At 36.4% G+C, this 25,173-nt stretch overlaps 1 protein-coding gene across 2 annotated transcripts in view; it reads left to right on the forward strand.

Annotated features, from left to right (window-relative positions):
- Window positions 1-3,149: 3,149 nt before the first annotated feature.
- Window positions 3,150-25,173, forward strand: part of LOC149820723 (putative mediator of RNA polymerase II transcription subunit 19b) — a 30,591-nt gene continuing 8,567 nt past the window's right edge. For both annotated transcript variants that reach the window (XM_089983880.1, XM_089983879.1), the window contains exons 1-2: window positions 3,150-3,259; window positions 10,584-10,625. In XM_089983880.1, the coding sequence (XP_089840006.1) occupies window positions 10,592-10,625 (34 nt within the window). In that variant the 5' untranslated portion in view covers window positions 3,150-3,259; window positions 10,584-10,591. The remainder of the gene's footprint in view (window positions 3,260-10,583; window positions 10,626-25,173) is intronic.

A 25,173-nucleotide genomic window follows, 5' to 3' on the forward strand; every position in this document is an offset into this window, starting at 1 on the left:
ATATTTCTTTATCATTTTTACATTGAAAAAATGCGGGTCTTAATCGGAACTCGGGTCGAGGTCTGGCATAAAATTTCACAAACTATACCTGGGTCCATGTATTAATCGGACCTTAATATCAGCTTTCATAAAGGGGATTTTGCGTTGTCGGTCACAATAGTCTAAGAACACTCTTTTTGTACTTCATTCTGCTTTCGACTTTGGAGAAATAAGTACATCATTCTTTGATGCGAAATCGTGAAGCTCATGCATGACGAGGTGAAATTAAGGATGTAAACGGTTCAGATTCAGATTGGATGTAGCCAATACCATATTCAACTAATTGGAAGTTGGCTGCAAGTTTACACGTAAAAGGATTCACAGATATTGGTTAAATTCAAATATTTGTTAAATTCAGTAGCAAATAATCAAGATCTAATCCAATATGGTTTTGGCTTAGCAAATTCTATTAAACAGAATCTAATTAAATTGAATATTGAATAAAATCTGATTCATTGACATCGCTAGACATAACCGTCCTAGCAATAAAATGGACCCAAATGTTGAGGTTAATGATCTGAGGTTGCCCTCATTCCGAAGGCTCAGTTCGGGACAGCCAGAACGCACACTTAAAAGCTGACAAAAGGAGCTTTCAATGTGGCTCCCTCGGTGGTTGGTACGAGCTATCAGTGCACGTCTCCTTGCGGTGGGACATTGCATATTCAAAATCCAATGGTACATTGAATAATTACTGGTGGGGTCCGTCTTAAAAAAAAAAAACTTATCAAAGGAGACGGTAGCAGGGAATTTTGAGAAGCAAATCTCCAGATGTAGCCTGCAGATAAATTCAAGACTTATTATTCAAACAGAGAAACATTTGCTAGTAATGAAAGTAAGAAACTAAGGTGCTAGAAATCATAGGTCTAAGTTGTATAGATTAAATCTAACCACATGGATGTGTTCAACATGGTTTGAGTGCTAAGATCAGCCATGGGTCATGCTTTTTCTGATGTAAAAACCTGTTTTTTTGAGTTATAAATCGTGGACCAATGATTTTTGAACCCCTTTAAAAATCCAATTATTTATCTTAATCACATGATTCAAAACAAGTTTTCTATTAAACAAACCATGTAGATCACATCTGTGACATTTGATCTAAAAAAAGATGTTTTTTTATGAAAAAAGTGATTTCTAGTGGTTAGTTCCTTACCTCCATTAGTAGTCAATATTTTACCCTATTCAAACTTAGGGCCCAATAAGGGAATAAGAGTCACTAGAATATGAGAACTTTCAACACTTTTTTTTTCAAATCCAACCCTGTGGATGTGCTTGACATGATGGATTTGCTAGGAATCAACCATTGGATCGTGTATTTTAGATGAAAAAATGTTATTTTATAATACTGATACATTTATGAAGATTATGTGTCATTTGATTTCAAAACCTTAAAAAAATCTTATTTTTTTCATCAAAATCTGATGATTCAAAATTCTTATAAAACCAAGCATGTAGATCACATCATTACTTTTAGATTCAAGAGAAAAGAACAAAAAATCCATGAAAATCAATGTTCACACAATAGTTCTCATATTCTAATTATTCAAGGGAATCATACCCTAAAAAAGGGTAATTTACATAAAGCCCTAAACTTATTAATTGTTTATGTAAAAACCCATTGTTTGAATTACTATATTGGACCACCTGCTTTATCTTTAAAAAAAAAAGACCACCTGCTTTATCTAAATGGCGTAAATGACATTTTTTTCTCCTTTTCATATAGCAACTCATCTTATGATCTTATGTTGAACAAACGAGGGCAATCTTGATCACTAGATTTGACAAACCAAGGTCAACTGAATGTAGGGGTTTAAACAGGTCGGATATGAGTTGGATCTTGTTAAAGCCGAATATGAATTCAAAATATAAACAACAGATTTGAATTTGAATTTAATTTGAAATATATGTGCCAATATTGGATCCAACACAAAGCAATAAAAAAAGCTCTTTACATGTAAAAAATGCAACTAGATCGGGCTTTGATCTGAATCCAAACTGAAACATAATCCAAATTCAAAAGAATTTTGATTTCATCCACATTCTGATCTTACTCTAAGGGTCTGAATCTAGAAGCTACACATCCCTCTAATCTAAGGGTGTAAACAGGTTGGGTCTTATCATACCCGATTCTAAATTAAGTCTACAAACCGGCCCCATCTAATTTGGGTACATTTAGAATTTGTAGACCATATATAGGTTAACAGGTTTGGGTATGCATGGGATCAGGTCCTCAATAGACCCTTTTTTAATCAAGTCTAATAATTAGACTCACACCTTATTCATTTTGATTCGGGTTTGGGGAATTGGGTATGACAGAAAAAAATATACTCATATGGATTAACAAGTTTGGGTCTTGAAACGATTGATATTTTATGCCTGCCCACCAATAAAAAATCTATAAATTAATGAAATCAACTATTTATTAAAAAATTTACATGTTAACAAATGAAAAGTTTATTAACTATTCTAAATAATGCCAAAATCAAAATATAAAAAAAATATTTTGATACCAACCAATCATTTCAAGTTGAAATAATTCTAAATGTTTCGGGTCAGTTCACGTATAAATCAGGTTTGGGTGTAAATCAAATTCGGGTGCAGGACAGTTCAAGAATAAAACAAGTTCAGGTACGTAATGGGGTCGGTTCAATTTACATTACGGAGAACCATTTGAGTCAAGTATAAAAAAAGGGTAGGGTCTAAACAGGTTCGGGTATTTATTTACAATGTTCAAGACCTGACCCATTTTCATTATGATTCTATATTTGGATCAGACCCAAACCCATGTGTCCACTAAAATTGGGTTGGGCTGGGTATAATCGGTTCGTCAGGTCGGGTCAGGTATGAGTTAGCGTTTCTTTTGGCAGTTTCCAGTAAAAAGAGACCCATATAAGAAATTTCAGAAACCTGAAACCCATTTTTGAAATTAGGGCAAAAGCTAGGCACTAAATAAAATTTTCTCAACAGGAAAACAAAAAAAGTCTTTAGAAAAGTAAAACCCAGATTGGTATATGTTTGAACACGGACCAATCCAACCTCACTTTTCATTGTCCCAAGTTATTTTCTCTCTCTCTCTCTCTAGATTTCGAACACCATCGTTTCGTTGCTCCGCTGAATCGAGGCGACCACCATCTCTCTCTCTAGATTTCGATCACCATCGTTTCGTTGCTCCGCTGAATCGAGGCGACCACCAGCCACTCCCTCAAGAGAGTAAATAAAACAGGTATCACCCACATTCCTCTTCTTCCAGTTTCCCCCCTTAGACCAATTGGGTTCCCCCCCTCTCTCTATTTTTTTTTTGCTCACAAACGGAACGATGCAGGTGTTTATGAGTTGCCTTTGGTCTGTGTGAGCTATTGCTTGAACTCGCCATGAGACCCATTTAAATCGCATAATGCCTTTGGGCGATTGTTTTGGTTCTTCACATTGTGTACTTTTGGGTTTCTTGGGGTTACACGTTGTGGGTGTCTCTCCTATCCTTGTTTGATGTATGATGTTTGGATTGTTTTTAAATTTAGTGTTATAACAATGATGCTAGTAACCATTGTGCGTGGCCTCGAGCTTAAACTAACGGCTGAATTCTTCTGTGCACACAGTCGAGTCTAGTTCTTTTTTCTTGTGCTATTTGATTGTTGGTTGTAAAATTTGGCAAGATCTAGACGATCCTTTTAAGTCTCCGCAGTTGGTTAGTCTTTGTTATTTGTTATTTACTGGGTTGGGTTGGATGTTTTAAAGTCTTAACAGTCCATTGACCTGTAGGCTATATTTCTATGTGTTTGTATTAGGTTTGAATAATTTGTTCGAGTCTTTACAGTATGCATAAAGCCATCAATTTTTTTCAATGGCAATCTCATAAATGATTTCTTCGATTCATCAAATAAGCATGACCCGTCTCGGATATTTCCCAAGCTTGGATGAGTCTTTGTAGCCAACCAAATCGATGAGTTATTTCTGAATTGTGGTGGCAGTTTGAACAAAGCCTCTATTCACCGTCCTAAGTAATGTATGTTTAGTGATTTAGCAAAAGTTTATGAGTGATGGCCAAGAACATGCTGTTATTTCTGAATTGTAACTGATCGATGAACACATCACGTAATCTGTGGATTGCTAATGTCAAAAAATGCCAAACAATGGTTTCATCGAATCTCTATTGAAGCAGCAAATGAATCTATTATTAAGAGGATATACCAAAGTGCAAAGAAACTCTCCAATAATGGGTTTTAGTCCTAAAGGTGTAGGGTTCTGCTGGGCGATAACAAGAGGGATGGGAGGTTCAACCCCAGGGACTGAAACTATTGCTTTCATGACATCTAATGACAATGTGAGCAAAAGAGCACTGCCTATCTTAGGAAGCTCGTTTCTCGTGAAGCTATGTAGTCAAAATAGCTAGGCGGTGCCTAGTCGGTAGACCCCTAAAAAGACTAGTTGAGGACTAGGCGGGACTAGTAGGTACCACAACAACAACAACAACAACTACGCCTTCATCCCAAAACAATTGGGGTCAGCGATATGAACCAAAAAAGAAATTCATTTTGGGTCTTCCACATGAATCCTTTTCCTCCAATCATTTCTATCCAACGCCATGTCCTCGGTGAGGTTCAAAGCATTCATATCCTTTCCTATCATCTCCATCCAAGTCTTCCTAGGCCTACCCCTACCTCTTTTAACTAATATATTTTCCCATTTCTCCAACCTTCTAACTGGAGCATCATTAGGCCTTCGCCGAATATGTCCAAACCACCGTAAACGATTCTCTCGCATCTTATTCTCAATGGGTGCAACACCTACCTTCTTACGTATCTCTTCGTTCCGAATCTTATCTTTTATTGTATTTCCACACATCCATCTAAGCATCCGCATCTCAGCTACACTCATTTTTTGAATATGATGTCTCTTGGCAGCCCAACATTCCGTACCATATAGTAAAGCGGGTCTAATAGTCGTCCTATAAAACTTTCCCTTCAACCGCAATGGCATTCTACGATCGCACAGCACTCCAGTAGCACTTTTCCATTTCATCCACCCAACCTTTATCCTATGATTTACATCTCCATCAATTTCTCCATACTTTTGAATGATGGATCCCAAATATTTGAAATAATCATTCACCGGTATATCTTGCTCACCAAGCTTCACTACACTCCCATCACTACTTCGTTGCTTACTAAACCGACATTCCATATATTCAGTCTTACTCTTACTCAACTTAAAACCTCTAGCTTCCAATGTCTGTCTCCATAATTCTAACTTAGCATTAACCCCAGCTCTAGACTCATCAATCAAAACAATATCATCAGCAAACAACATACACCACGGTACATTTTCTTGAATTGATCTCGTAAGCTCATCCATCACTATCGCAAATAGGAAAGGGCTTAAAGCAGATCCTTGATGTAACCCAACCGTTATCGGAAAATTGGTTGTCACCCCTCCACAAGTGCGGACATTGGTTACTACTCCTTCATACATATCTTTAATTATACTAATGTACTTGAGAGAAACACCTTTCTTCATCATTGTCCACCAGAGAACGTCCCTAGGTACTCTATCGTATGCCTTCTCTAAATCAATAAAAACCATATGCAAATCTTTGTTCCTCTCTCTATATCTTTCAATAAGTTGTCTAAGAAGATGTATAGCTTCCATAGTTGATCTTCCAGGCATAAAACCAAATTGATTCTCCGATATCATGACAACCTTCCTCAACCTAGACTCAATCACCCTCTCCCAAAGTTTCATAGTATGACTCATGAGTTTTATACCACGATAGTTTGTGCAATCTTGTATATCACCCTTATTCTTATATAAAGGCACCAAAGTACTCTTCCTCCACTCATTAGGCATCTTATTTGTTCGCCAAATCAAGTTAAAAAGATTTGTCAACCATTCTAAACCTTTCTCTCCCAAGCATTTCCAAGCCTCGATAGGTATACCATCTGGGCCAACTGCCCTTCTTGATTTCATTTTCTTCAAAGCCTCTGCAATTTCTTTCTTTTGAATCTTGCGCATGAAGTCACGATTTATCTCATGAAAAGGAATGGAGAAGTCTCCAAGATCTTGAGCATGACTATCATTAAATAGCTTATCAAAATAATCTTTCCATCTCTCCTTAATCTCCTCATCTTTGACTAAAACCCTTTGCGTTTCATCTTTGATACATCTAACCATACCCAAATCCTTCGATTTCCTATCTCTCATCTTTGCAAGCCTATAAATATCCTTCTCACCTTCTTTGGTATCCAACTTGTCATAAACCTCCTTATATACCTTAGCCCTCGCGTTTCGAACAACTTTTTTAGCTTCCTTCTTTGCTATCATATACTTCTCCAAATTTTCATTATCACGACTCTTACTTAGATTTCTATAACACTCTCTTTTAACCTTAATAGCTAATTTGACATCCTCGATCCACCATGATGTATCCTTACCTAGTGGTGCACCGCCTTTAGACTCACCCAATACCTCCTTAGCTACTTTTCTCATACCACCCGCTATCTTATTCCACATTGATTCTGAATCCTCCTCGAGACACCAATCAACTTCCTTAACTACCTGCTCTACAAACATTCCTTGTTTAGCTCCTTTCAGTGCCCACCACTTAATTCTAGGATCTATCCTATGTCTATCCCTTTTGCGGCATTGTCTAATTCTAAGATCTAAAATTAAGACTCTATGTTGTGTAGCTACACTTTCTCCTGGTATAACCTTACAATCGATGCAACAACCCCTATCTCTCTTTCTAAGTAGGAAAAAATCTATCTGACTCGTATTAACCCCACTTTTAAATGTTACTAGATGAGACTCCCTCTTCCTAAACCAAGTGTTTGCTAAGATCATATCATAGGACAAACAAAAATCTAAAATCCTTTCTCCACTTTCATTTCTTTCTCCTATACCATAGCCTCCATGGATATTCTCAAATCCATCCCTACTAATGCCTACATGTCCATTAAGGTCACCGCCGATGAAAAGCTTTTCTCCATAAGATGTCTCTTGTACTACTCCATCTAAATCTTCCCAAAATTGATGCTTAATGGAATCATCTAAACCTACTTGAGGTGCATAAACACTAATAATATTAATAATATCCGTACCTAATACTAATTTAATAAGTAAAATTCTATCACCCTTCCTACGGACCTCAACTACATTATCTATAAACTGACGACTCATAACAATCCCTACTCCATTCCTATTCCTATTTATTCCTGTATACCAAATCTTATATCCCCAAGGTTCTATCACTTTAGCTTTCTCACCTACCCATTTGGTCTCTTGAAGACATAAAATATCAATATTTCTCCTACACATAACATCTACTAACTCTACCAACTTACCAGTTAAAGACCCTATATTCCAAGTGGCTAACCTAATTTTATGGTCTTGGACTAACTTCTTTACCCCCACCCGTCCAACAAAGTGAGGGAACCCTTGCCTATTTGACACCACACCCGGGCGCCGGTGTGACGCGTCGCTTCTGGGCGACGACCTAGCAACCCTTGCACATTTATCACTGCCTCCGGGCCTAGAGAGTACAGCTCGTCGCTCAGTAGGGAACGCCCCAACGAAATTCTCATATTGGTTCATTTTCATAGGATATGACAAAGTTTTTATGCTGGCTGTCACAGGCCTACCGCAACCCTCCTCCTTTATCCGGGCTTGGGACCGGCAGTGTATAACTACACAGGCGGAGTTGACTAGTAGGTACCCCAATTAAATATAAAAAAGTACACAAAATATACATAAAAATATGTTTAATTCTTTTACTAATAAGACGATTTCATTACACAAGTACAAAATTACACATGCTTTCACAAAATATATTAATATACATAACTAGAATATACATATATATAATTGTACACACACACAAATATTATATTTCAATTATTCATAACATATTCAGTATAATAAACAAAATATGCTTCCAACCTTTCACATAAGCACAAAAATACATACATATATAAATAACATATTACATAACTCATAATGCTAAACATGCTTTTAGGCTTTTATAGAAAAATTCATCAGAAACAAAGTAACACACACATATATAAAAAACATAATCAATTAAAATTAATTGTACATGCTTTCAATGTTTCACAAAAAAAAATCCCAAAAGCAAAGTATCCCACAGACACACATATATAAATATAATAACTAAGCATGTTTTCATGATTTCACAGAACAAATCACACAAACACACGCATATACATATAATTATATATAATATATATATATATATATATGAATAATAAATAACTAAAATACCCTCATGCCTAGGCAGAGACAGCTTAGTCGTCGATTAGGCGCCATAGTCAAAAAAATTGGTACCCCTTTAAGGTACCCACCTAGGAATTGCAAACACTATGTGTTTTACTTAGCCTAGATCGACTAGGCGGACTACTTGGGGATTTTGACTACATAGTTGTGAAGTTGCTTTATAAGCTGGAAGTTAAGTGCTTCTGAAATTCGGTCCCTTTATCATGAGAAGTGTGCTTTCAAGAACATTAGATATCACTATAATTTTCACTATGAGAGTTGAACTTTCACTAAAAAAATAATCATTTATGCAACTAGAAAATTGTGATTCTCATAATAACAGCTCCATAGTTAACATATTTTAATTGGATTGAACAATAAATATTAAATGGTAAAACATTTTCTATATTCCCTTAAAATGTGAAATGTTTTCAATTTTTATTAGACTCATATAGCATAACAACTTTGTCTCTGGCAAAACATTTTCTAAAATCCCTTAAAATGTAGAATGCTTTTGATCTTTATCAGACTCATATAGCACAACAATTTTTACTCTTTTTATTTATGCATTCTAAAGAACTACGTAGCTCGTTTCTTCATTGGTTTCAATTCCCACCTTGTTTCTCGCTTTTGTTTCCTTCATCCCTTTTTTATTCTGTTTCCTTCTTTGGCCACTTTAGTTGTATACATTGAGTTCTATGCAACATGGGTACTTCTAGAAGGATGCCCATACCAATGCGGATTCTGGTATTTGTACCGGTAATTCATGGGCATGGGTCAGGTTAGTTTCGAATCTGACAGGATTTAGACTTTACCCAATTTGCTATTATGTCAGATCATTTCACCTGTTCATCATGGTTGTTTTCAGCCATTCTTGCTGTGACCCTAGATCAATGAGCAACTGAAACTAAGGAGCAACACTTCCCATTGTTCTGCAATTCCTCAAACTATTCTCAACTAGAAATGTTCATCCATTAGTCACAACCAACCAAGATACATAACACTTGGCCAAATCAAAACCTAAAATCGAGAAAACAGCACCAAAATTGCATGCCCTTTTCTTTTCCCTTCTGTGTGCGAGAGATAGAGGAGTTACAGATCCACTTTCACTTGGATGTCATCCATTGTAGTCACTAGGTTGGGCTCTTGCTGTTACGGAGTTGCTCAAGGAGAGAAGCATAAGCTCTATAATGAAAGAGGGAGGTGAAACTGCCAGAGGAAAGGCAAACCTTAACCTCTGAAAAGATGGGTAATTTTTTCCCCATTCATGGAAAATGGGCAACAACTGATATCAGACTTGCCATGGCCCACTAAAGGAGCAGGCAGGCCCAGGGCTAGTCCTATTTGGGTTTGGGTACATCTGCCCTAACCTGGGACTGGCTGGGTTATTCTGCCTGCAGCTAGTTGGCTTCCAACCATTGTCCACTTCTCATATTGCGCTTTATATACGGGCTTTTTGTGCCTCTTTCGTGGTGAACAAATAAAATTAGCATCTCTCTTTGTGCTCCCAGCTACCATGTTTATGCAGCAACTAATGCCATTTCACTTTTTAACTTCAAATGCACTGCTAATCTAGGGATGGCCACATCATGGAAAACATTGGCATCACTTGCTGCCGTGTCTTTTGTAACTTCTCTGGTAGCCCCAACCATGCCATTGATGGACACCTTCTTGATAGATGCATAGAGGAGATGCAGTTTGTAGCTCTAATACTGGCATCTCATGTATCCTAACCATATGATATATCATGCATGACAGAAATGATGCAGAAGAAGTATATTTGTTATTGTAACTCTAATTACTAGGATAACTACCATTCTGTTTATTCCCCAATACTCTAATTAGTTTTAACTTTTAATATGGTGCTTATTTTATATATTTTTAGTTTACTTTTCCTCTATGTGCTTATTTCCTATTCCAGGGATTAGATTAGTCTTAGATTTTGCATACACATTTTCAGTGTACCCATCTAAGTCACCACAATGTCTTGTTTGCTTGAATGATCTGAAAACATGATGGATGCTTGTTGATTGACATGTGAGAAAAAAATGTAGCGTTTTAGTACTTATTTTGCTTTTCCTAGTGGTGCTTTTGGTTATACCGATGCAGTACAGTCTGACAAATTGAAGGATATAGTAACAAAGTTGACAGCCTATCATTAGTGCTTGTGGATGAAAGTATGTGATGAGAAGTTTGTGGATCAGATAGTGTATCATTCTACTGGGTGCGATGCTTCCTGAAATTTGCTTTTGTTTTAAAGAAATATGACATGTTACCTTTTGCAGATACGCTAATGATGGATGCAGAAGGCTTGAAGTTTGGAAGAGGTATGTTAGACAATATGCACATTAAGGGTGTGTTTGATTGCTTGTCCAAGATTGGACAGAACAACATAACATAACAGACATAACACATGTTCTGTAACAACTGTACTACATCCAGCATTTGTTTCGACTGGACAAGAAGTTGTGTTCCTTGTGTCCGGCGTTTAATTTTTACGCTGTGCGGATAACTTGGACACATATGGATAATGGGTCGGATAACTTCGTTTTTGATCGTATGACCTGATCCACCCCACCATATGAGTGTTTTTTCATGTTTATTATGAGTTTTAGCCCCGGATATTGATCTCGGATTAGATCTAAATACCAAAAAAAGTTTAAATTTTGGGTAATTTGAGAAAAATTAAGAATTGATATTTTTTGATATATAAATTCTTTAATCAGTGTCATGTTGGATCTAATTATAAAAGTTTATCAAAAAAATATGGATTTTAGACCAGAATATGGATTTTAACTGGATCCAAGTACCAAAAATTGTTTAAAATTTGGGTAATTTGAGAAAAAATAAGAATTCATATTTTTTTAATATACAAATGTGAAAACCATAAATAAATCATAAAACTCTAAAATGCTAGAAAATAAATCATAAATAAACCATAAATAAACAAAAAACCCTAAACTACAAGAAAAATAAACCATAAAATCAAAGAAACCATAAATAAACCATAAAATTAAATATAAAAAGCCCTAATTCAAACCCTAATCAAAGAAAATTAAATAAAAACAGCCCTAATCAAATACAGGAAAATCCCTAATCAAATTAACTGTAAAAAACCCTAATTAAAGAAATTTGATACAAATCCCTAATCAAAGAAAATCAAAGAAAAAAACCCTAATCAAATCAAGGAAAAACCCTAATCAAATTAAATATCAAAAGCCCTAATTAAAGATATTTGATTTAATAAAAAACAAATAAAAAAACCCTAATTAAATCAAAGAAAAACCCTACAACAAACTAAATATAAAAAACCCTAATTAAAGAGATTGGATTCAAATCCCTAATCAAAGAAATTTCTTATTCAGAGCCTTAATCAAAGCTCTAATCGAATCCCTAATCAGAGCCTTAATCAAAACCCTAATTAAATAGTAAGAGAGAACAAGAAGAAGAGAGAGAGAGCAAGAGAGACCAGGGTGCCAGCATGGGCCTTTCGCCGGTGGCCACTCACTGCTTGGCCGCTGCACAGGGGTGAGAGAGAGACCCCTCCCCCTGACACTTCTTTTTTGTTTTTTTCAACCCATGTTCCTCTCATCCCCGTTCTCAGTGTAACGAGGGAGGGGGGGGGTGAATCACCGTTCCACAGAAGCGCGTTCCGCCGCGTCCAGGGTTTGATTGGCACAGCATCCTGTAGGACTCGCGATCAAACACACCCTAAGGATATTGTGTTACAGACGTCTTTAAATTTGAACTTAGGCTCTTTTGTTTTTTCAGTAAATGTATATATCCATATTTCAGAGTTACAATATTTATATGATGCATTCATTTCAATAAATAAGGCACTGCTCTAGTGGGTAGATGTCCTCCTAAGAGGCAGGTTTGTGTCCCATCCCCTCTTATACAGATTATGTCAAGAAATTTTATTTTTTAAACAGATCACTGGTAGCACAAGCTTGTTTTAGCCTTTTAGGCTGCACTGAGCCGAACTTGGATGGCCCATGCTCAGACTTCTCTCAGCTCATGTACGGCCCTACTATTATGGCAACATGGCAATTTCCTTAGAGTTTTTATAGGCAATTTGTTTCTCTTAGGAAAGAATAATGGGAAGTCTCAGCAAATTTATTGGGAAAATTAATTGGGATTTGGGTAAACTGAACTTTTAATAGTGAACATTGCAAGGATATATCACAAAATATCGTAATAGTGCATGAAAAATTCAAATTTAACATTGAACTTCCTATGTATCGACTATAATAATGACTAGGACTCATGATGACATGAAGCTTTTATTGATAATATGAAATAATACAAGAGATGTTAATATTTTCCATGCAAGAAGTTTGAAATGTAGCATTATTACACATGGTGGAAGAGTTTTAGTTTGTAAAGATAATGAAAGAAAAGAATTACCGCAACCCATAGACACCTGGTAACAATCTAATTGTCTGCCTCCAGCACAAGGTTAACATCATGTATGCCAATTTTCTATTTTATATCCATCTAGAATCTAGATGATATATGAACATACAATTTACAACATTTTAATCCAAACTATTGATGCACTGGGAAATCTATTTCACTAATCAACCATCACAGGTCTTTGTAGTCCAAGAGATCAATCCCTTAATGAAATCATCTTATTATGTCACAGTTGTTCCATAAAGCATTGCTTCTCATTTCTGGATGATTAGAATATTGCTCATTATTCTTATCCTGCCTGCTCGTATGAGCGAATCTCAGCATATGAAAACTTATGTAATATGCACTTATTTACTGTCTTGAAGATTTAGTGTGAGAGTATTGCAAAGGGATTCACTTCATTGTCCTTTTGCCATTTATCTTTACTTGATCCAAGCCATGAGGCTGGCTTCCCATAGGAAAGAACCATTCAACTACATTACCATTATGATATGCAATACCACCTCTGTGATTCCTTTCTACTTTGTTTTTTTGGAAAAACCAAGGTTGTAAGTAGCGTATCATTACCCATATCAGTCGGGCTCAAAGTTAGATACGTATCGTAGTGTATCGCAAAAAATCATAATTTTTAACAAAAAATTTCCAAAAAAAATACAATAAAAATTAGCAAAAATTCTAAAAAAAATCATAACACATGAAACAATGATGAATTGCATAAAATACAACCATAAAATCACATATAAAACATTTATATCTCTATGAGCTACATAAAACATCATCAAATATAAACTAATATAGATAATATTGCATTCTTATCTCACAAGAACAATGCAAAATATTAAATATCTTGCAATGAAGAACATACCACAAGACTCATACTTTCATATTACATAAACAAAAACAAAATAACCAAGTTTATTAATACTTAAGTGTTAAATGACCAAGTTTTTTGAAAATATAACCTTAATCATCATTATCTTCTTCTTCTGATGTTATGCTTCTTCTCGTGATGTTCTGCTAGGGGCTTTAGGATCATAAGTAGGGAGCTCATCTTCGTCATACACATCCTTCTAGGGTTGTGCATCCCCCATTTCTACCTCACTCATTTCTTTTTCTTGTCTTTTTTCTCTTAGAACATTGAGTAATTGCTGAAATTATCATTTCACGACATTCGATAAATCTCGTGACATGCAGGAGGCAACATTGTGATGTATCCCGGCTAAATGATGCTTCAATCAAGAGATATCACTCGAAAAAATATGATGGCAATAGTTGCACTCTATTTTCAATCGGTTTTCACTCACTATTTGAGTGCCCCATTCCCATATCAGATCATTTGATGTCATATTTCCTAAAAAAAATACAATGGAAAACCAATAATACATATTTGTTACCTTAGCCCACTCCCTTGAGTGAAAAATTGATGGAAATGCAGTCTTATGTGAGAAATCCTCAAAAGCCATCTCCCTTGCGCACGAATTGGCACCCAAATCGCTCTCATGCCTCTTGGGGTGCGTGGGTTCTCCTCTAAAGGCCTCTACATAAAAGAGAGAATCAACCATAGGGAGGTTTTTAAAACCCAAAATTAAAAAAGTCTAGTTTCGGCCATTTTAAAGTGTGTCAAACACATATCATACGATACAACTGATACAGATACGATATACACTCGTATATCGTATCGAGTTAGGCCATTGTTACAATACGGTATAATACTTACAACATTGGGAAAAAATCCTCGGGTATATTTTCATTGTGATTTGTTCTACTACCTGGCTCCAAGATAGTATCATATTGTAACCGGTATTGGTCGGGCTCAAAATAAGATACGTATTGTATCATAAAAAAGTTGTAAATTAAAAAAAAAAAAAAATCCTAAAAAATCACAACACATGAAACAATGATGAAATGCACAAAATGCAGCCATAAAATCACATATGAAACATTTATGTCTCTATGAGCTACATAAGACATCATCAAACATCAATTATCTTACAAGAACAATGCAAAATATTAAATATCTTGTAATTAAAAACATGCCACAAGACTCATGTTTTCACGTTACATAAACAAAAATATTGTGGTAATAGTTTCCCTCGATTTTCAATCGGTTTTCACTCATTACTTAAGTGCCCCGTTGCCATGTCGGATCATCTGTTGCCATCTTTGTTGGAGTGTGAAGCTTGATTTCTACCTTGATACTATGTCACCTGGGTACGAGTGCAGATAGAGGTATGGTTACGGAGGGTACGATACAACAATTCCCAAAAAAGTAGGTACAGGGACATGACTAAATATATACTGAAAATATATATTATATATCTAAAATATATACTGAGAAATATATATTATATATTGAAAATATATAATATAATATAATATAATGTAGGGCATGCGAAATGCATGTTCCGTACCCGTACCCGTACCCGTACCCGTGTCGACATGGGTACGACATCCAAAGTGCCATGTCACGGTATCTTATCTTTTATATAAATCCTTATTTTTTGCGGATCCAACCCAAGGCAAAATTTTTTTGGAGAGTAGCTTTGTAATTTTACTCATAATAAAATAAATATTTTTTTTACCTTAACTTTTTTTCTTAAGTGAAAAATGGTGGAAATGCATTTTTTTTACATTAGCCTACTTCTTTGGGTGAAAAAATGGTGAAAAATTGAAAATGCACTCTTACTTGACGAAATCACGAAAGCCCTCTCCCCGACACAAAGATTGACCCTCAAAACGGTCTCACGGCTCCTAGGGTGCATGAGAAGCTCTCCAGTATGTTCTATACGAATGAGGGTGTCGACCCTCTAAAGTTCTTTAAAACCCCAAAACATAAAAGTACAAATTTGCTTATTTTTAAGTTTGCAGGCTTCGTATCGTACAATACGGTATGATACGGCATCGTATCGTATGATACATGCAATACACCTACGAGATACGGGTGTGTATTGTATCGATCTCTTGCATCAATACGATATGTATTGTACGATACAAACAACATTGCCTTGCTCTATAGTTAGTGGTATTCTCAGTCATTTAAGAATAAGGAAATGTAATCGGGCACATTTTTTGTGAGCTAGTCCAATCATTCCAAAAAGGGCAACCATAATTCATCATCATTTCTCAAGTTGTATTTGGAGGTAAGGGTGGTCTTTGGGCCGGGCAGCCCGGCCAACCATGGCCCGGCTTTGGGTCAAGGTTTTAGGCCTTGATCAGTCCAAAAGCCTATCTGTTATATACATGGGTCGGGGCCAGGTCGGCCCACAGGCTACCAGGCCGACCCGGTGGGCCTGAGCTACCTAATTAATTTTATAGTAGCTGGCTGCATAGTAACTTGGTAACTATTATTATTTACCTAATTAGTTGCATTGATGATATGGGAAATATGAAGATAATTAGATGGGTGCATTAATATTTTATTTAATTCATTGCTTTTGATATTATAGGAATTAATTTATGAACTTCATTCGAAAATAACCTACAAATGGGTTTGGACTAGGCTGGACTGACCGAGGTTGCCAGATTATGAAGCAGAAGCGGGAAACGAAACGATAAGTGATATTTTAATATTTATAAGAAGCGAGAAGTGAGGAATCACTTTAAAAGCAAAATAGAAAAAAAAAGTGATATGGGATCGAGTGGGAAGCAAAATACTAACCAAAGGAGAAGGGAATAAAAACTAAAATAAAAATGACTTCTTAAAATTTGTGATTTTGTAGTATAAGAATTAAATTCTTCTCAAAATCTAAAATGATGGTTGCCAATTTAAAGAAAGTATATGAAAAGTGTGTGGGAAGCGTGAAAGGAAGCACATGAAAAACATGAAAAGAAGCATGAGAGAAGCACATAGGAATCATGTAGGGAAACAGGGAAGAAACCTGTGGGAAGCATATGAGAAGTGTAGGAGAATCGAGATTCCTATCAAGTTTCGGAAGCGAGGAGTTTCGTGCTTCCGATGCGAGTTTCTGGGAAGTGCGCTTCTCACTTATCTATGAAGCTTCCGGTCACTCTCTGACTGGCCCACTGAACATTGTCCCATTAGGCCAATGGGCCGGGTCATGGGCTGCTCTTCAAATCTGAGCCCGTTAAGAACTGGGCCAGCCACACTTAAAACCTGATGGGCTGAGCTCTAGACGGGCTGGGCCGGGCTGGCCTGATGCGCACTCCTATTTGGAGGTACTGATTTGATTTGCCATTTGAAAACCACTTCCTTTGCTTGCCAGTATGGACTATTCAGCAGTATATATTGTGCATGAATACCTGTGGAGAACAATAGTCTCTGTGTTGTATGGTGAATAGACGAACATCTTTCTATTTCGGGAACTTTGTTCTCAGATTAGCGAATCATCTGTCTTCTGCACATGCTTTGAAGGAATTTAGGACTATAGATGATAGATACAAAAAATGTTTTCCTTTTTTTATGTCCATGTTTAAGACCTGGTTTTTGTTTCTCCAAGAGGACCTTGAGTTGGGCAGTGGAGGTTATAACAGTTTGTGCCTTCACCGAGATCTGCATATACGTGAGAGAGGAAGAGAGGAAGAAGATAAGGTGTACAGAAGAATCCCACAAATTTCCCTTTTGGGTTATGTTTTCATTAATTAACATATAAACATTGTATTAGGGTGTGACAAAAGACTGACTTACCCTTAATACATTCAGTGTATTACATTACAATACAAAACGCAGCATCTGACCACTTTACCCTTACATACAAACACGATATTTCTTACCGCCTCCCTCAAGTTGTACATATCTTCGTGATCATGGACATCTTGCTTTTAAAAAATCAAAATCACGCCTTCGATAATCCTTTCGTGAATATATCAGCCACCTGATTTTCAGAACCAACAAACCTTGCTTCTGTGTCATGATCTTCTATTTTTTCCTTTATAAAATGTTGGTCGATATAAATATGTTTGGTCTTCGCATGATAAACGAGATTCATGGATATTTTGATGACATTTTGGTTGTCGCAATATATTAGGGACTTTCGCTTTGTCTTAAGATGACAAGTAGATGCTTAATCCACATTACTTCTGATGCTAAGGCTGCCATGGATCGGTATTTAGCTTTCGCACTTGGTCTTGCAACAATTATTTGTTTCTTATTGCTCTAGGATGTAAGATTCTTACCAAAAAACACACAATATCCTGATACAAGTCTTCTCATATCAGGATCACCGCCCAATCATCATTTGTAAAACCAACGACAATCAAAGGGTTATCGCTCTCTTTGATTTTCTTCAACCCATCATTCATGGTACCCTTGATATATCTCAGGATATGCTTCACTGCCATGCCTCCAAGTGACCTTCTCTAGGATCATGCATATATTGTGATACTTGACTGACTGCATAGATGTTTGGCCACGTAAAGGTTAAATACAAAAGTGCGCTCACTATGCTTCTGTATTGTCTTGGGTCCTTACATGCATTTCTTCATCCATTTTCAGTTTTGAACCAATGGATACAAGTGTGGAAGCTTGCAATCTCTTATACCACTTCTTTGGAGCAAATCTATGGCATACTTCATCTGCGACAAAAACATCCTCTCTTTGTTGCGGTCTACTACTACAAGAAAATACTGCAACACTCCCAAATCTTTCATCTGAAAACACATTTGCATATAATTTTTTAAGAGATTTTTATGATATATAGAAGTCCCGATGATGACAATGTCATCCACATATATCAATAAAATGGTAATGCCATGACTCCCAATGCTAGTGAATAACGAGTAGTCCACTTGACTTCGTTGAAAACCATATGTCCGAATCTCATGAACATGTTTCAAACAATATAGGGACCTCTTTAGCTTACACACCAAGGTTGTAAGTATCGCATCGTTACCCGTTTCGATCAGGCCCAAAGTAAGACCATATTGTATCGTATCGTAAATTTTTAATAAATTTTTAAAAAAAATCTAAAAAAATAAAAAATAACAAAAATTCTAAAGAAATCATTTCACATAAACAATGATGAATTGCACAAAATACAACCATAATATCATATATGAAACATTTATGTTTCTATGAGCTGCACAAGACATGATCAAACATCAACTAATATAGAATCATAGATAATATTGCATGCATATCTCATAAGAACAATGCAAAATATTAAATATCTTGCAATTAAGAATATGCCATAAGACTCGTACTTTCATATTACATAAACAAAAACAAAATAACTAAGTTTATGAACAATTAAGAGTTAAATAACCATTTTTTTTAAAATATATTATATAAAACCTCAATAATCATAATCATCTTCTTCATCATCATTATCTTCTTCTTCTCCTCCTTCGACCTCTACATCGTTTTCCAAGATACGTGGGGTCTTCATCATCTACCTCTTGTGCTCCTTCTACGTTAATCCACTGGATGTCTTCTTTGTTCAAAAGATCCCCTACTTCTTCTTCAACCCATGCATCAAATTCATCAAAATATTCCAAACTGATGGATCAAATTTTACTTTGTGCCTTCTTGATGATAACTTTTTGATTTGCCTAAAAAGATTACATGAAAAAATTACAATTAGTTGAGTTTTGAATCATATAAATTTTTTTAAATAAACATATGAAAATTATAAATAAACATTATAATTTTATATATCTCTGCCTCAGTCGTAAGTTGAAGCGAACATAGACGAGGTCATTGAGCCTTTTGTGCTCTAATCTATTTCTTCTTTTGGTATGAATTTGCTTAAAGACACTCCAGTTTCTTTTGTATCCTCTTGCACTATATGTTTAGCTAAAAATGTGAATGGCAAAAACTCTCAAATTTGGAACATCACTTCCAAACCTGGCATACCACGTGTCTGAAAAAAAAAATGAAAAATCATGATATGAAGGCATTTTATATCTAGGCCCGATACTGGTTATGACATCTGCCATAACCTGAAAATGAAAGGAATTTGCTGCATTGAAAGGAATGCAGACGTCATAAAACCATCTCTCAACCGCGACATTCGCCCGCTCGACTAAATGCTGAAGAGTCATAGCAGTACTAATGTTGGGTTGCGCCCTAGAGACAATCTTAAGAGGAAAAAACTCATAATAGAACCTCTAACTTTACCTTCTCTCGAAGAGCTCTATTTTTTTCTTTCTCCTCATCCTATTCTTTTTGTACCTGCAGTGACACTACTGCTGGCACCAACCACACCTTTCTCCTTCGCTATAGAATTTTGACTTTTGATTCTATGCTAGAGGCTGTAGGATCAAATGTAGGGAGCTCATCTTCATATTACACATCCTTTCAGGGCTCTGGATACCCCATTTCTACCTCATTCATTTGTCTTTCTTGTCTTTTTTCTCTCAGATCATCAAGTAATTGTTGGCATTGCCATTTCATGGCATCCGACAAATTTTTTTACGTGCATGTGACAACATTATGATGTGTCCCGGCTAAATGATGCTTCAACCAAGAGATGCCACCCAAAAAAGAATTTTGGCAATAGTTGCACATGATTTTTAATCGATTTTCATTCATTACTTGAGTGCCCCATTGCCATGTCGGATCCTCTAATGCCATCTTCCCCCCCAAAAAACTCAATAATAAGTAAAGAATAGGGATTTTTCACCTTAGTCCATTTCTTTGAGTGAAAACATAGTGAAAATGTACTCTTACTTGAGAAAATTGCAGAAGCCTTCTCCTTTGTGCACAAATTGGCCTCCAAATCGATCTCACGACTCTTAGGGTGCATGGGTTCCCTTCTAATAGCCTTTAGACAAATAGAGAAGTTGGCCTTCAAGATGCCTTTAAAACCCAAAACTTAAAAAGTAAGTTTCAAGTCTTTTTTAAGTGTGTCACACCTATACCGTACAATACAATGCGATACAAGGGTGTATCGTACTTGATACGGGTACAATACACACTCGTATCGCGATACAAGTGTGTATCGTATCATATTTTCAAAAAGTAACGATATGTATCGCACGATACGACACGATACATATAACACTGTTACACACCTTTCGATGAGGTTCGCCCTCCGTATATCCCGGTGGCTGCTCCATGTAGACTTCCTCTTTTAGGTCTCAATGTGAAAACACATTCTTTACATCCATTTGATACAGCTCATAATTGTGTATCATAGCCAAGGACATAACCAACCCTATAGTCCCCATTTTAATCAATGGAGTAAAGGTTTCATCATAATCCAATATCTGTTCTTAGGTATATCCTTTAGCAACTAGATGCCTTGTATCTCTCTACACTGCCATCTGCTTTGTATTTTATTTTATATATCCATTTACACCTAACTACATTTTTATCTAGTGGTCTATCAACAATTTTTCACATTTGGCAATGATACAACACTCATCTCTTTGTTCATTGTCTCAATCCACCAATAATTCTTGCTTGCTTGAGCATTGGAAATAGGCTCTTGCTCACATTGAATCTCATTGAAGAAAGCATGATGTTCCATGCTAAAGGTATAATATGAAACCCACCTATCAATCGGATGCTTTATTCTAGTTGACCTTTGAATTTTGGGGCTGTGCAATCTGTCCAGCTTTATCAGTCTGCTCATCACGCAGCTGTTCACCTGCATCAACTCTACCAAGCTGAATTCTCCTTTGGTAAGTCTGGCCATAATACCTGTCCGTACTTTGTTCACTCATACTGATTAATGTCTGCTGCTGTACACTTGTAGGCTGCTGAGTCAAACTGCTAATATTTGGATTTTCTGCAAAGGGCTGAACATAGTCATCTACATTCAGTTTTTCTGCTGCTGGGATTTCTGCATAAATAGTACCACTCGATAATTCCTCATGGTTTTACATGGACTGATCATAATTAAGACTGCATTCACCATTCAAACACTGCAACAACGATATATCCGACCAAAATTCAAACTCATCTGCACATATATGGGAGTCACCATCATGCATCTGTTTGCACTTTAATGTTTTACCAATATCAAATTTCTTTTCATAAAAAATGATGTGTCTCAATGTGATTATGCACCTCTTCTCTGGATTCCAGCACCTATAGCCTTTATATCCATCTGCATACCCAACAAATCGACGGATTTGCACTTTTGGAGAAAATTTATTCCTTTGCGAATCATCTGTGGACATAACACACACAACCCTATATTCTTAACTCATCATACGATAGATCTACACCATACAACATGTAACATGGTGTTTTCTCTCCTAGGATCTTCATGGGTAGCCGATTAATGACATGCACAGCGGTGTCCACAACCCCAATTGTGCACCACTTGTGTGTATCATTCTGAGTGCACTCTCTACAATATGCCTATGTTTTCGCTCAGCAACTCCATTTTGCTGCAGAATATGTGAGCATGATTTTTTATGATGTATATCGTGTTCATGCAAAAAATCCTTGAATGCATGAAAACTATAATCACCACCCACCATCACTTTGAAAATTGACTATGTTTTGCCCAAATTGACTCAGAATGAAAGAGTAAAACTGAGGAAACAGACTAAATACCTCATATTTACATTTCATGAAAAATATCCAAATATATCTACTGTAATCATTGGTGAAAGTGACATAGTATCTACTAGATGAAAAGGAACTTTTGGGTGCGGGCACCCATACATCAGAATGAATAATTTCAAAAGAAAATAAATCTCTTTTATTTAATTGTTGAATGGAAGTTGGTGACTCTTACAAATTTGACAACTTGGATACAACGATTCATTCACTAACTTATTACAACACATTGGATATGACTCCTTTATTGGACAATGACTTAAAAAACGAAACACTGCAATGGGCGAGACGACGATGCTAAATATCAACATCCTTCGAATTGGGCTTGGTCTTGGAAATCAACACCTCAAAACTCGAACTTGGATTGGGTGTTAAGATTTATCTATAAATAAAAAAATATATATATATATATATATACATGTATTTTTCTTTCTTTCTTTTTATTTTTTTAATGTCCTTTGAAGGGCATTTTTGTCATTTAGTTGGGCTCGCCAACTAGCTGTTAGAACTACCTAACGGCTAGTTATTCTAGCCATTAGGATGCTATAATGGCTAGCTTTCCTTTCCCTTTTATATATAAATGGGACTATGTCCCTTGTATACGAAGGCATTATTTGTGCATTTGTGTGTTAATAAAATATTATTTTTTAAGAGTATTTGTGTGTGCTCTCTTTGGCCTTTAGTGGCTCTTGTGCTTGTGCCCATAGTGGCTTGTGTTTGTGCCTCTTGTGAGGTGTGTGGGCCCTTTATCTGTTCCATTACACTGGGACTAGGAAAACACGAACTAGAAGGACTACCATGAGCTTCCTTAGGACTACCATGAGCTTCCTTAATGACATATAAATTCCTGTGTCTTATTCCTTCAACATACGTTTTGCTTGTTCAAAGGTCCTTCACATGCACAAAAGGAGTAAGACAACATAAGAGGTAGTTTGATCACACAAATGGGATACAAAAATAAGGTTTTTCCTAATACAAGAAACAAGAAAGGTATTTGGTAAAGACAAGTGACCGTTTTTACACACTACTTGGGCATTTCCTATGTGAGTGATGGGGTGAGGAGTTACATCTCCAGTGATAATTCTACCATGATAAAAAATCATACTTGAATTGCCAGTAACATGATTGTTGGCCTCCGAATGAATGTACCATTCACCTTAGGAAGCATGCTGGTCCAACTTTAACCCTTCTAGAGTGGTTGTTAATACCTCGTTGCTTTGCTACACTTGTTGCACACGACCCTCTTGAGCTTGAACGTAATTAGCATTATAATTAATTTTCTTAGCACTAGCGACAATACCATAAGCCAGTAAATCCCAACAACTATCATATGTGTGTCCTCTTTTCTTGCATAATTGACATTGCAATGCATTCCTCTGTTGATTATTATTCTAACCAACAACTCGACTGGCTCCTTGCGTGGCATTTTGCGTATTTTGTGGAAGGGGAAGAATGCCTCTTCCTCCGGCTCAATTGTGTCGGCATCTGCCACGACCTTCTCTTCTGTTGTTTGCCAATTTCTTTCACGGCTATCACGAGCACCAAGGATTAGGGCAAACACACAAGGGAGAAGAAGAGAGAGCAAAGAAGAATAGTAAACTTTATTCGTTTCAAAAGGATTTAGAATACAACATATAGGGGACATCTCATTAGGGTTACACAAGAAGAAAAACAATTGACTATAATGCCTATGTTACAAAAATACCCCTCTATTAGAAATGTATGTACAAGATACTTAAATGAAAATGATATCACATAAAAAGGTACCATGGCATTTCCTCAACACTCCCCTTCAAGCTTGAACACAATCAACCCAAGCTTGAAAAGAAATGATTGGAAAGCCTTTAAAGGCAATTTTGTCATAAAACCGTGTCCCAATATATGCCAAAGATATGACTCCATCCAGATATGTCTGACGACTATGTCACATAGGTGCGGGTGCATGTGTGGGTGAGACGATGCGACACTTTAAAAAAACTTGGGTGCGGGAGGGTATATATATATATACACTTTCAAAAGATTCAACACAGACTCAGATTGATTCAAACCTGGATTTGCTTTGACCCAGGTCTTAATCAGGTTGAGTAAACTCCCCCCACACCTATGTGACATAGTCGTCAGGCATATCTGGATGGAGTAAAGTGTCTCTCAATTTTGGATTTTTCAGACACAACCAGACAGAGGAGATCCCAATACATGAATATCAATATCAATTCATATGCACATTAATCAATCAGCTAACAATTTGTAGACGGCTATATGATGCATGTGTCATGGCACATGAGACCATTCACTCCATCAAGCATAAAGGTACGAAATTTTTTGTCCTCAAAATCGATCTTGAGAAAGCTTTTGATTCCCTAGATTGGTGATTCTTGTTATGTTGTATGCAATGTATGGGGTTTGATGATAAGTGTAGACAATGGGCGGATGGGTTGTTTTCCGCAATTTCAATTGCGGTAACAATCAATGGGGAGAATGGTGGCTTTTTTAAACCAAAGAGGGTGTTGCGCCAAGGGGACCCGCTATCCCCTCTTCTTTTCGTCATGGATATGGAAGCACTCTCGGTGATGTTATTTAGTGCGGAGGAGGCAGGGATATTTCGTGGATGTAAAGTGTCGGAATCTGTTAATATCGATCACCTTCTCTTTGCGGATGACCTATTGATTTTTGGAGAGACTTCGGAGGAGAATATGTGTGCCTTATGTGTGATCCTTAAATGCTTTTCAGTGATTTCGGGCCTTTGTAAGAATGAGGGCAAGAGTCAAATCATGGTGCTCAATGACCACAACAATGAATTGCAAAGAATTGCTTCAGCAATCTTTAATTATAAAGAAGGCACCCTTCCATTGAAATATTTGGGTCTCCCATTTCATTTGAGGGTCTCTAGAGAGTCACATTGGAGCTCGGTGGAAGATAGAATTTGTCAAAAAATCCAATCATGCTCTTCTCGCTTGCTTTCTAGAGCGGGAAGAATTAATCTTGTC

Source organism: Nuphar pumila, chromosome 12 (assembly GCF_984573655.1).
Source record: "Nuphar pumila chromosome 12, dmNupPumi1.hap1.1, whole genome shotgun sequence".
NCBI classification, from domain to species: domain Eukaryota; kingdom Viridiplantae; phylum Streptophyta; class Magnoliopsida; order Nymphaeales; family Nymphaeaceae; genus Nuphar; species Nuphar pumila.